Source organism: Cebidichthys violaceus, unplaced genomic scaffold (genome assembly GCF_023349555.1).
Source record: "Cebidichthys violaceus isolate CVI_PGR_0920_01 unplaced genomic scaffold, fCebVio1.0.p SCAF_27, whole genome shotgun sequence".
NCBI classification, from domain to species: Eukaryota; Metazoa; Chordata; class Actinopteri; order Perciformes; family Stichaeidae; genus Cebidichthys; species Cebidichthys violaceus.
Window position 1 is genome coordinate 5,807,275 of NW_027176450.1, and position 14,519 is coordinate 5,821,793.

The following is a 14,519-nucleotide window of genomic DNA, read 5'->3' on the forward strand; positions in this document are numbered from 1 at the left end:
ACGAGAGGCTTGTACTTGCTTTTTAGTGTTGCCTGCCAGAACCGAGCAGGAAACACAGACAACCAGATAATCTATTCCAGAGTCAGCGTCTCGTTTGCTTAATAGTGGAAAAATAACATGGAGTCTGAATGATATCACTAATATGCCTGAATCTTAGACAAGTAAAATAAAAATGTAGAAGTCTAAGCTTTATTCTCCTTTTTTAACCTAAGTAATATTCAGGGCCGGTAGCTAGATGCCTAAGTGGCTGAAAAGACTGTAGGGGGCAGTAGTGACTGTAACTGATCATCAAAAATATGGAAAGACCCCTGAAGTGATAAAATGATATCCATATTAATAGCTCTTACTGTGTTTCAGTTTGCCCCCATCTCTGGCAAGCACACACACACACACACACACACACACACACACACACACACACACACACACACACACACACACACACACACACACACACACACACACACACACACACACACTCCACTGAGGGGAGTAATGATCCATAGCGGTGCCGTGCCCATGGAGTGCTAACCAAGGCCTCGTCTCTGCCAAGGGAGCACCCTTTACTGTCCATGCCTGACTCGCTGTCAGCCTGCCAGGGTAGGAAGAAGCACACAGACCCTGCAGGAGGGCTAGCTGTTATAGAGCAGCTCTGGCAGCAGCTCCCACCACATCTTAGTGTAGGCTGGTGGTTTTTCAAACCAGCTATTCTCACCCCGTGGGCGAGGGTAAGCAGAATCATTATTTTGGTCATTATGTCTGACAGTGCCATACATATTCACTGTACAGCCCAGTTTATTTCACTCCTTAATTTTGTCATGTAATGGGTTTTTTCTTCTAATTTAATTGGGAAGGTGGTCCTCGGAAATATTTCAACAATCAGCTTTAAGTTAAAAAAAAAAAGAGGGTTTTTTGCTTGTCTACTCCAGGGGGGTCAGATTACAGGGTCAGCACAGCTGAGGCTGACAGGGATTCAGGCTCTGGCTCTGGGAGACTCCTTCAGTCAGTATCAGTGAGTCCATGACAGTGCTACGGTTTTATGATCTAAATGACTTTGTAATAATTAAACAATTTGGATAAATCAAACTGGATTGATTTAGTGCATACATAGCAACACTCCTTTTGGGAAGACAGTAAGAAAAAACATCAAGTACTGAATTAAATAGAATATATAAGAATAAGGTAAATGGGGAATATCCAAACAACATTTAAATCCTGTTCCATCAGATAATAATAAAAACACATATTATAAAGTGTCATCCAGGATGTGCTTCATATTGTAGCCTTAATCCAGCTGCTATAGCATCAAATATATGACATTCATTATACAAAATGACAGAAATATGAGAAATTCAACATTATGGGATACAGAATGTGCTAATATGTTAATGTATGGTCAGAATTACAATAGTGGCCCTCCCCTCTGGTCGCCTCGACTTTGAGACATAGAGCTCAATAGCGGGCCGAGCCAGTGAATGGAGAAGAGTAAACAATGGATGCCCGATCCATTACTCCCGCTCTAACAAATGCTCCAGCTCAGCTCCCTTGTCTAATTCTACTCATTTAACACAGCCATTTGTCTTAGGCAGCAGAAATCATTAAAAAGTAATCAAGGGACAGATTGAGAAAAAGGGAGGGCTGAGAGAGAGAGAGAGAGAGAGAGAGAGAGAGAGAGAGAGAGAGAGAAAGAGACACAGAGAGAAAGAGACAGAGAGAAAGAGAGACAGAGAGAGAGACAGAGAGAAAGAGAGACAGAGAGAAGGAGACAGAGAGCGAGAGAGAGAGCGACAGAGAGAAAGAGACAGAGAGACAGAGAGAAAGAGAGACAGAGAGAGAGACAGAGAGAGAGAGAGAGAGAAAGAGCGAGAGAGCGAGAGAGGTATAGAGAGCATCTTCAGCTACGTCTCCTCCATCTTTCTTGACCGTTACAGAGGAGACAACATCCACTGTGGAGGCTTCTCCGTCTATCTTACCCCCCCCCCAAAAGGTCAACATACTGCACCATCATGTGAGAAACACCCACAATTCTCCTGTAACTCCACTTCACAGTATTGCATTATCCCTCAAACTGAGCTTGGTTGCACTTTGCCTCCACTCTGTTACATCATTAATAGGAAAAGCACGGTCATCAAGGGGAATTAGACTCGCGTCAGGCAAATGGATCTCAAAATGTGCGAGCGGTAAACTGCAGTTGTTAAAAGAGTTAAAATGACGGTCATGGCCGTAGTGGTTTAATGACAGCAATAAGACAGGCCTTGCACTCAGAGCGGCGCCTCAGCGGAAAAAGCCGTTAATGCACGGTCATCACTGCTGCAGCCACGCCGAGCTGCTGCTAAAAGTAGTTATTTCTTTTGACGGAGTGAGTAAAAAGCAGGGAACGAAATTAATACAGTTAGCAGGGATGTACTCTTCTGTGTGGCTGTGTTTTGTTACCAACTGTAGAAAAGGAGGAGAAACGGAGAGGAAGTGCATTTTATTTACTCAGGCTCACTTGGACTATCTAAGTGCACGTTGTGCGTGAATGGCAGTTTGTTTAAAAAGGTTTCTGTGATGAAGCGGTAGAAGAGGAGGGGAGGACCTGAGGGCCTCAGCCTCAGGTTTCACTCGGAAACGGATCACAGACTTTCACTATTAAAATAGCAGGGGGGCCCCTCAAGGTCCTGCAGGGTTCAGAGTGTTTAACCCTTCGTGCTCTTTGCCATTTCACTCTCAGCCTGACCCCGAACCGCTGACTCGTGTAATGCTGATCCCGTGCCATTCACATGTCCGACTGTCGGGTTGCCAAAATAATACATACTCAGCAGTGCGTACACACAACTGCACACACAAACACGAACCAGAACACATGCAACGATACCACCCCGCCCCCCCCCCCTCCCTTTCTCCCACGCACAGGCTGTCCCTCTTCTGGGTAAAAGGGAGGAGCAGGGCATGAGCGGGACATCGTCGTGACAGATCATTCATCAACGTCACAGTCGAGAAACACTCCGAAGACTCCCCCGACGCACACCGGATGGCCCTCCACACTCGTGCCTGCTCGACCACCACACATGCTTCTTTGTGTGTGTGTGTGGGTTTGTATTCAAGTTTGTTTGAACTCTGACAACAAGGCAGCGTGTATACTGAAGTGTGTATAATGTCAAAAAAAAAAGAAAACGTTGCAAAACATGGCTCGGAACCCTTATAGGATTTCATTCAGTAAGCCCGTGGCTGTCATTTAAAGTACAATTTGAGTTAGTCTACAAAACTTTACTGTCTTATGTGTCTTTTAATTAACACTCAACGTACTGCTAAGTCTATATTTGTACACACATTTACTCTCACACACACACACACACACACACACACACACACACACACACACACACACACACACACACACACACCTAGGTTCCTCCTACAGTTTATGACCTGGACGTCACCAATCAGGAGCTGTCACCTCTAATCAAGTACAAGCAGTCAACCCTCTGATGGACCGCAGTATATATTATAACCAACACATGTATTTGCACATCATTTTCATCAGTTTTGGGGTAAAACCTTTATGTTACGCAAACTGAATCCTAGAAGTCAACGTGGCTGGCTATGATTAAATAATCTACTTGGGACAAACGTATGTATTTAACTTTTGATGCTCAAAGTATGGCATTAAAACGTTTCACTACAAAGTCAAGAGACGTAGCTTCTCGGTAGACATAATTGAGCTATTATGAGAAAGCATATTCTTTTCCACCTCCGCCATCATCACTTCTAATGCAAAGCTTAATGCAGTGTTTGTAAGTGTTCTAATTGAGAGATGAGGAGCAATATCACACCTGGCTGATTACAGATGGGCTTCCATATTACACACACACACACACACACACACACACACACACACACACACACACACACACACACACACACACACACACACACACACACACACACACACACACACACTATTTAAACCCACACAAAAACACAAATGCAGGGTGAGATATGGAGCTTCTGCATATGCTAACCCTGGGAATCACCCAATAGTTCAGATGTGATTCCACACAGTAACCCAAAGGTCTATTTATCAAACACTGCTTGCTGTTTTTCTTCTGGTGGGTGTGAGATGTAGTTGCCATTTTATACATTTAATCAAATACTCTGAATTATTAATCACAAGATCAAAGTTAGGCCATCACTGGTATGTGTGAGTGAAGAAATCATAATGCTGTTTAATGTGTTCTGTGGGGGGGGGGGGGGGGGGGGGGTATGTTCCTCTCTGTGCCGATTAAGACCTTATGGAGCCATTGTATTGGTGCGCGCGCACACACACACACACACACACACACACACACACACACACACACACACACACACACACACACACAACGTGTGCGCTCACAGCAACAAAAAGATTGTTATTTGCAAATTCAGAACATTAACTCGCTTCTAAAAAAATTCAAGCTGTAACTTTTATCAGGCGCCCACAGCCAAGACCTTCCTTCAAACCAAAGGGCATGTTTGTGGTAGAGCTGACATTTCAACTCCTCTCTCTCTAACTCACTCACTCCAAAGGCAAAGATTATGTCTCCTTACAAACCGAGACTGTCAGCGGCAGCGCTACACGGTGTGAACCTGTACTACCGCAGGCTGCAGTTGGTGTTTTTTTTTTTTTTTTTCCTCACTCAATTAAATGCTTTCTCTTCTACCACACACACACACACACACACACACACACACACACACACACACACACACACACACACACACACATTGCATAAAATATATATCCGGCGTATGGATATAAAAAGCATCAACAAAGCACAGCTGTGTCACATTTGTGAGAGAGGAACATTTCCGTGGCAGTGGCAGGTTTGCGGCCCGGGGCAGCTGGGTGAGAGCCTCGGGAGAGTCTGTGTTTGGTGTGAGATAACCGGGCGGAGGAGGGTGGCGGGGATTGTTACACCTTGAGCGGTGAGAAGAAGGCAGAAGAAGAAGAAAAAAGGCTTTTGAGGTGAGCTAGACTCCAAAAATTTGCTAATAATATCTAATATAATTGTCTATTTAGTAGAAGAGAAAGTGACTTCTTCTACATTTGAGAGCAATTTATATATTGTAGTGCAACATACAGTGTATTCCAGTGCTAGATTTGCTCTTGTTAACTTCCTACAGATGTAAGTATAAATCTGTATATTTAAAAACATTTGAAACCGAAAAAAACTACTGGTCAATAAACACGAATCAATAAATGACTCAATTATATAACCGTCTCATTAACTGAGTAAGAATGGAGACAGAGAAGCTAGCACAAGATGAAGAGTTTATCTAACTCTAATTCAACTAATAAACATTTCTAATGTGATGGGACATAATATGGCAATTGGTATGACTGAAATAGCCTCTGATTTTTTGTATATTTAAAAATAAACACTGGCGACAATTTAAAATTGAAATTAGAAATTCACATTTGTAGGAAAAAGTTAAACTTCTAAAAAAGTGTTTCTGTGCACTTCATGTGCCATTGTAACTTTAAGACGCTCCTTTAAAAGAGCATGTATGCTCAGCTAATCTGCCCGTCAATAATAAAGTTAGAATAATAATAATTACTCATATGTAAAGAGCTGGAGGGTTATGATAAGGATATGAGGACAGAAGAACAAAGAGTGCAATCAATGAACGCGTATTTGTTCATCCTACCTTCTCTTTTTTAACCTTTTAACAACATTCAGAGCGGATCTGACCAGTTTGAGATCCCGCACATCATCACAGTTCAGGTAAGGCCGAGACGAGAACACAGAATCCAATAATCACCGGAAACATCGCCCGAGTGATCACAACTCAGTCTCTGTTGGTAGCGGAGGAAAAGGAGATTGGAGGGATTCATTTCAAGTGCAGCCAAAATTGCTGCGAGTAAGAGTAGTGTTTCTTTATTGAGGTGCCTCATTCCTTGATAATTCTTAACAGCTGTAAAATTATCGACTGGATGCTTTGGCACAATCCATTTCAAAACCGATAATGTAGTAGAGGGCTCCAGAACACATCTAGACTAAATGGAAAATTCGCTGAGATTCTCTCTTTTTTTTTTTAAACACGGGAATGGCTTTGGATTTAGTTTCTGGTATTGGCATGCGTGTGTGAGCACGTGTGTCTATACAAACTACCCTAATACCCTCTGTCCTCCTCCTCCCACTTGTGTCCTAATCACAGGGCACGATGCAGCTAACAGGTGTATTGTGTTGTGATTGCTGTGTCTGTTGATGGGAGCAGTAGTATGGTGTGTGTGTGTGTGTGCGCGCGTTGGATGATGGGGAGTTTGTGGGTAGGGGGGGCAAGGAGCCAATCAACAGGAAGCATTCGGGCCCCCTGCAAATAAGCATTGCCTCCACACATCATCACAAATGAAAAGGTCAGTGCCATTACGGTTTCTGGCGGTGGGTGTGCGAGCGCGTGTGCATGTACAACTAACACTTGTATATATGTGTGTGTTTGCCCGTTTCCTCCCGTCTCACACAGCTACATGTGAATATGGAATTTAAAAAGGTCAACATCATTAGCAGGCCATTGGCAGCTGAACGCATCGGCAATACAGTGAGTGCCCGGGCAGCCAACAGAGAGAATGAAATCAGTCTTTATATGGCTCCAGAACAAGTTCTGTGTGCATACAAACACGGCAAAACAGGCAAACACATGCGCATATGAATAATGAATGCAGGGACACTTGCAGCGCACACACTCTCTCTCGCACACGCACACACACACACACACACACACACACACACACACACACACACACACACACACACACACACACACACACACACAGAAACAAAAGGACTAGTTAGTGGCTATTGTTTGGGGATGCTGGGGACGAAGCAGAATGATACTTAGCTGAAAAAAGAGATGCGTAATGTAATTGTGATTCTGGCGTGGTCTTGGCTGATGAAGTAAAACCCGCAGAACACAAACAATTAATCAGCACTCACAAACACCAGCGCACCATACGAGCGGGCGCGCTCGACACCACCGTCTCCAGGACGTAGACATTTGCAGGTGTTTCTCTTATTGCGCGAGGCTGCGTGTGCACATTGTGTGCATGCTTGTATGTTAGTGTGTCACAAAGTGAGCGTGTAAAGGGGACATGGGGGGGGGGGGGGGGGGGGGGGTTCCAACAAGATTAATGGAGCCAATCTCCAGAGCTATCCAGCAGAGTGACCATACCCTCCCTATCCTACTTTCTTTTTCTATTCTGTTCCCCGTCTCTCTATCCCCCCTCCTCCAGTTCCCTCGATCTAACTCTAATTAAATGAATCAATCAGTGGCAACGCCAAAGCTGGACAGATAGCATCGCCCTGCTGGGGCTAGCAGCATATACGGTTGTGTATTACTATACCATTGGAGTCCAGTCCATGAAAAATAAATCTATAAGATAAGCGAGAATGAAATGGAAATAAGTATGGTCACAATAGATGAAAGACAGAACAACGGAGACATCGAAAGAAAGCAAGATGTCAAATAATCATAAAAACAGAACTTGTGGCTTGGTTGCCTTTCTCCTTTCTTTAACACTAGTGCTCCTCTGAACACGTATCAGCTCTTATCTCATGCTCCTAGTGGACAATATACAGCCGGTGTCAGGCTCATAATCGTATCATTAGGATGTAATATATGTACATGATACATAAATGCAGTATTTGACACCGCTGGTGCATAGTGATAGGCAAATCATTGCCCATATCGCTCTTATTTGTTAACCTATATGCCCAGACTGCATGGGTATTGCTTATTAATATGGAATGTTTAAGCAAACCTAAGGCATGTATTCACCTTGACTCCTGCGCAGTGTCTCCACAAAGTCACTTTGGCCATTTCTACTGGTGAGATAACGCAGACCAAAAGGTCAGAGAAATCATACTGCATGAATGTATTTAATAATATGGGTCCGCTCCAAAAGTTAATGCTATGGAAATGCAGCTATAAATATTCCTATCATGCTGTGAGGGGGGCAAGAAATAGACCAGAGGTAAACATATCACACAGCAGAATATGTATATATACTTTTACGTTAAAGCAATGATAGAGTGGTGGCTTACTGTGTCACTTCTATGTGCAGTGGCATATGCATGTTCCTCGCCTCTATTCCAGAACATGCTAAACGCTAATGTCTTCCTCCAATTTAAACGACCGCGCACATCATCAACTTGCGCTTCAGCGGTTGCAGAGAGCAGATGCGTCTATAAAATGTGGCCCCCCAACCCCCCTATGGTTTTCCGTATGCGGCTCCAGCCAAGGTGTATGAGGGAGTGTGTTTAATGTGGTGTAGCAATATTGAGCTCTCTCCCTCTCGTCAACCACGCCGGCTTGGGTGCCAGCGGTGTGTGTCTCCCTCTGATAGCACCTGGCACAGAGAGCATCGTGGCACTTAAAAGGGAGCACATACAGTTAGTGTGTGCACGCCAACGCGCACACACTCGAGCCCTCGCGTAGATGCGTGCACACAAAGACACACAAAACCGCATCTGCTCCATTATTGGAAACTAGCGACCATTATATAGTACCGTCACTATAATCTTTAATTATCTATTGCAGTCACAGAGTTAGTAGATTCCCCACCTGGCCGGTTAGAAGCTCCTGTCACAAAATAGCCAGTTAAAAAAAACCTACTTAAGTTTATACTTTCAGGATAAAAGGTGTCAAACCGCTTTATCAAAAGCACTCGTGACAACTAAATGAATAAAAGCTGCAGACCAAAGAAGCAAGCAGTCTGTCACAACAGTGACACTGAGGATGAAGGCCATCAAACGGTGGGAAGGCTCTCAAATCGGTGGACCTAAAACACCACCACACACAGGTAGCAGAACAGACCCACAAATACACACATGAAAACAAGTACTGGAGACACACACCAATGCCATCCCGACCCTGGAATGTGAATGGCAGGAGAAGAAGAGAGCGAAGCTCTTTTATTTAGCCCAATTAAAAAAGGCAAAAAGCCCAAACAAAAGGAGTGTTTTATTGCACTCCCCACTATCAGCAGAAAGGCTCATTAGCCACAGCAGCATAATTAGCAAGATGCTGCACTGCTCGTTAAGGAGGGGCCCGAGCCGTAAACAAACCCTGCTGAACTCCAAACGCCCACGGTCTCTCTCTCTGTAATGATCTGCCACCGCTGTTCCCTCCCTGTGAGAGAACCAGGCACACAGACAGGAAGGCTCTGACAGAAACAAATTCACCGCAACACACACACACACACACACACACACACACACACACACACACACACACACACACACACACACACACACACACACACACACACACACACACACACACACACACACACACACAGATATCCAAGGTCTGCTACACAAACACCTACAGCACAGACAAACTACCTCTCTGGGACACTTTCTTCCTTGACAACTGCATGGACAAACGCACGCGCGCATACACACACACACACACACGCACGCGCACGCGCACACACGCGCACACACACACACACACACGCGCACGCGCACACACGCGCACACACACACACACACACACACACACACACACACACACACACACACAAACAGAGACACATCACACACAGAAGTGCGTGTGCATGAGAAACATGCATTTTTACAATATCATAGACAAAGAGCGCCGTACAATACCAAAAATTCGGAATATCTGACAACTGATGCATAGAAAATCTTGCCAGCTGTCTGGATCTTGACTTTGGCACCGCGGTAATCTTCAACCTGCCATGAGCTTGTGTTGAATGAGAAAGGCTGCCAAAATAAGCTAGATGAGCCTGTGGTTAAGTGTGGTGCAGTCAATGAGGCAGTCAATATCAGTTATCGTTTGGTTAAGTTTGGAGTTCAGAGTTAAGTTTAACAGTTTTTGTTTGGACAGTTTTCTTTAAATCTATTCACCTCTTCAAACTAAATGTGCTTTGAAAAATAGCAGCAGAAATAAGGGAGGAAATATGTTTTGTATTTGAGTGAACTGATGACTTCCGAGTGAAAAATTAAAAAATGATTCTCACATAGACACATACACAGCTTGCAGCGTTTAGAAAGACATCTCTAAAATAAGCACAAGCACAACAAAGCAATGAAGCACAGCTGTATTCCATGGCTGCTGGTGTGGCCACGCAGCGCCACAGTCACGGTGTGTGACATGGGTGCATTTGACTACTACTCTGGTAGGTCAGCTCTCGTAATCACAAACTGGCTCTCTGTAGAAAATGGCCCTGCAGGAAACAGCGACTGGTAGATTCAAGTGTTTGTGCCAATGTGTGTGTCTAGTTATATAACCACCAGTTAGCAAGAGCCGCAAACTCAAAGATCAAGCACTATTTCAGCTGCAATTATGATCCTGTGAGATAGGTGGCAGGGCGGACCTAATGATCTGAGAGCAAAAGAGAGAGGTTGAAAGTGTGTGTGTGTGTGTGTGTGTGTGTGTGTGTGTGTCTGTCACTGAACCTATTGAGATCACAGACAACTGCAAGGTGAACGTACTCAAGAGAGCCCTCCTCCATTGAACAGCGGTACAAAGGGGAAACAACAGACAGTGTTGTCTTTTTTAAGCCTCTCACACATACAGTGTGCATGCATGTGTGTGTGAACTTGTGTCAGCAATAGTCATTTTACACCTGTGCAATCAATGTCCAATCCAAAAATAATATGTGAGGCTTTTTATTGACTCTTGATTGAAATGTGGTAAACTTGTGGTGTTATATTGAAGAGCCTTGTACTGTGAAGCTTATTATTAATTCCCCCTCATGTTAAGTATATATTTGCCGTCTTGAGAACGTATGCTGGATGTTGCTCACCTGCAGCAGCGGTCTCTGGACGCCCAGAACCTTCATGGTGTCAGCGTTGGCAAGGATCTTCAAAGGGTCAGCTGCCTTGCTCACTGCCTGAATTTCCTTGTTGATCTCTGTTCTCACCTAATGGTTCAGAGACAACGTTAAATGAAATAAAGCTGGAATAATAAAGAACTCATCTTTAGTGGTTAGACATCAGCTCGTATTTAGTTATTGTTTAATGTGTTTCCTTTTGATTTGACATTTCCTGAAAGGTGACGACGGTCTTCCCTATCAGTATGAATCAAAGCAGTTTCTAATATTTCATGGAAAACATTGCTCAGCTCCAGATGGCCGTCTGAACAACACATTGCGCCCCAGAGCTGAGTTTCTTATTTAAAAGATGTAATTTTCTGGGAAAGCTCCGATGTTAATCCACTCTGTCATTTCACTAACCTGGTTGAGGAAGAGGTCGTTGATGTAGTAAGTTAGGAAGGCTCGAAGTTGGCACTGCTTGGCCTGACCTGGGCCCATGTTCATCTCGATCTCCTGGATGAACCTGAAGAGTCGAGACAAACATTTAGAACACACCGACATCATAACCACCTGTGAGCGGAGGGGGCTCATTCACCACCGTAACGTTATCACTGGAGCAATGAGACCAGCAACACCGTAACCACGCATCAACGGGTCCAACGGCGACTGGAAGGGTTAGATCCGCCGTGGGAACTCGTTCTGGGAAGCTCTGTATGACTCTTGAGGTGTCTTTGAGCAAGGTAGTTCATGTAAAAGAGCTACAGAGGAGCTGCTTGGTGCCATTAGCACAACATTTTAGTTATCCTGACTCTCAGATGCGAGTGTGTGCCGCAGCGGTGAAAGTGTGCAGCTTGTCTGTAAAGAAAAGTAAACCATAAGGTTGAATAACTGCAGATATCAGGGCTATTTACAGCGTTAATGATATTAAACAATTAGAGGTTCTGTATGGCGGCTCTCTTAATTCTGCCAGAAAGCTGCTGCCTGGTTGTTCAGATAGGGTCAGACAGTAATGTATGGGTTTGGTAGAGGCACACTCACTCCTCGTTTGTCAGAGAATCATTGGTCACTGGCCTCGTCTCGCACACACCACGGGGCAAACCATGCAACAGCGAGTGCCTTCTCAAGCGCTTAGCACGTATAAATGCGCAAATAAATCAAACTCCTCACAAAAAGAATTCTTTGACCTACAGGACCTGTAATATATATGACCTAAACTTATGGAAGAGAGAGAGGAGGGAAAACAAATAATGAAAATAATACAGGAGTTGAGCTACAAAGATGACTCTCGATGGTGATTTGTTGTAAAAAGCAGGAGGACGACTCCATGATTGCGTAATGGATGATTGATTGGCTAAAGGTGAGCCTGCATGTACATACATGTATACACATGTACACACATGTGCAGGTACAGGCCCACAAAAAAACACATGCAGACAAACACACGAGGAGCACATGCTGCAAGATCACACTACTCAGCATCGGTACCCAATTAGTCAGCAAGAGCTGAGGCAACTGTTTGTGTGTGTGTGTGTGTGTGTGTGTGTGTGTGTGTGAGAGACTGTGTGTGTGCATCCTTGTGTGTCAGAGTGAGAAAGAGAGAGACAGAATGAGCGAGGAACCTAAACCTATTCTAAATCCTTCATTGATTCCCACTGAAACTCCACCACAACAGAAAGTTAAGTAGGAGAAACTCTTCTGTGGCCTCATTAAAACCGTCAAGCTTGCAAAACAATGGGGTCCAGATATACAGCTCCTCTGTGTAAATACATAGAGAGCAACTTAAACTCTCCTCCTTTACAAAAAAAAAAATACAATTTCTGCTGACAACTTAATTTCCAAAAATTGATCTGAGGACAAACGTTGCCAGTTTCTTCAACGTGCATCGCGTCGTTCTGAGAATCCATCTCCGGCTGTCATTATTGTCATTGTTTCAATACAAGTGTCAAGATGATGGATTCTTCAAGTTAGCATGTGAGCACAGATGGATTTTTGTAGGCAGGGGTGATAACGTTTGAGTAATGTAGCAGGGGACGAGGCAGTAAAATGGCTCCGTCTATCCAGACGGCCATCTGGAGCCGAGCCGCAGGCCCCCTTCACGAGGATACCAAGCCCATGGGTGCTAGGAGGAAGTTTAGCCAAGCTAACCGGGCTAAAAGGTCTGCTGGGGCGAGCGATGGTTAGCATACCCAAAGAGCACGTCTTCAGCAAATTTACATTTCAGGAGTATGAGGTTTGTGAGCAAGGCAACATGCATTAAACAGAATGTTTTCTGAAGAGGATTCAGAAGAATCATTTTGGAATAGAGAGACGCAGGGCTGGTTAAAATGCAAATGGGTAAATAAGACAGGGCAGAGCACAGCAGAGCTCAAAGACTTCCAAATGGATCCTGAAAGAACATCTCTCCCAGCTCATTATCATTACAGCCACAGCTCCCAAATGTTCCTCGCTGATGGCGTGACATACTGCATAGTGAATAACAGCTTCTGGTGGAGATGATGGCGGCGATAACAAATGACACCAAACAAGTTAACATACGCACACACACACACACACACACACACACACACACACACACACACACACACACACACACACACACACACAGACACGTATACACACACTCAAAAGCCATCAACTTGTCTGAACTCCAAATGAATCGCAAACCACCGAAGGCTGTACGAGGCCATTTGCAGAAAGTCGTACTTTGTGCCAAACCTCCTACACAAAAACATGGAGAGACAGTCTGACCTCGCACCAAGACTGACTGACAGCCTCATTTTGATCTCTCCAGGCTACAACTGAGCACGCTGGTCTGAAATGACAGTTTCACCAGTTGTCACAAGCTAAGTACTGCGCTACTATCTGTCTGGCTTGAGGTCCCTCTTTATTGGCAGTGAAGAAAGTTCTGGAAGAAGTGCAGAGCCTTTCTACACTAACCAGGCAAAGCACATACCAGACATGTTTTAAAAAGGCAATGCAACCCTGTCTTACACGAGCAGCAAGGTCCTTCAAGACCCGTTATTGCTACTGGAATAAACATGACAGCACAGTTGTATAGTTAAAGGCCTTACTCACATCACAGGCGTACCACAATACATAACAGCCAATTCAATAGTAACCACAAATGGCATGCAGGCCTTCAGTTACCTCAAAAAAATCCAAGGGGTGCTTTGAATTCTTTCAAAGCCACTAGAATTCAGTAATGGAGTTCGCTTCATCTTCTGAGGCTGTTATAATTGGACCCGATTAACAACGTCGGTGTCATTGCCAGGTGATAACAAAACACACCAGTCAACCATATGGCAGCTGTACGCAGCGGAGGTGTCGGCCAAGTCCAAAAGGAGACGCGCTGGTAGCGCTGCAGAGACACAGCGGCGGCTTCACAGTGTGGCCTCACCCCTGTGTGTGAAATCTTAATATCCTTAAATAATCTGCTTATCTAGCCTCTCACACACGCACTCACACTCACACACACACACACACACGCCATTTCCAACTGGCCTAAAAATACTGTGGCAGACATTTACACAGACTGGCGTGCAGCAAAGGTTGTAAGAGCAGGCGTCGATGACAAGGAGGGAATTAGAATTAGATCATTAAAAAGGACAAGAAGAGCAAGACGGAGTTTGAGGTGCCGGTGCTAATTGATTCACTAAATACAATAATGAAAGTAACAATAAATAATGTGATACTAATTGATTGATTCACTGAT

At 44.3% G+C, this 14,519-nt stretch overlaps 1 protein-coding gene across 1 annotated transcript in view; it reads right to left on the minus strand.

Moving 5' to 3' along the window:
- Positions 1 to 14,519, minus strand: part of exoc4 (exocyst complex component 4) — a 104,249-nt gene that overhangs the window by 28,949 nt on the left and 60,781 nt on the right. Inside the window, exons 12-13 of the mRNA XM_068721291.1 lie at positions 11,228 to 11,330; positions 10,799 to 10,915 (exon numbers count right to left, since the gene is read on the minus strand). Coding sequence (XP_068577392.1) covers positions 10,799 to 10,915; positions 11,228 to 11,330 — 220 coding nt within the window. The remainder of the gene's footprint in view (positions 1 to 10,798; positions 10,916 to 11,227; positions 11,331 to 14,519) is intronic.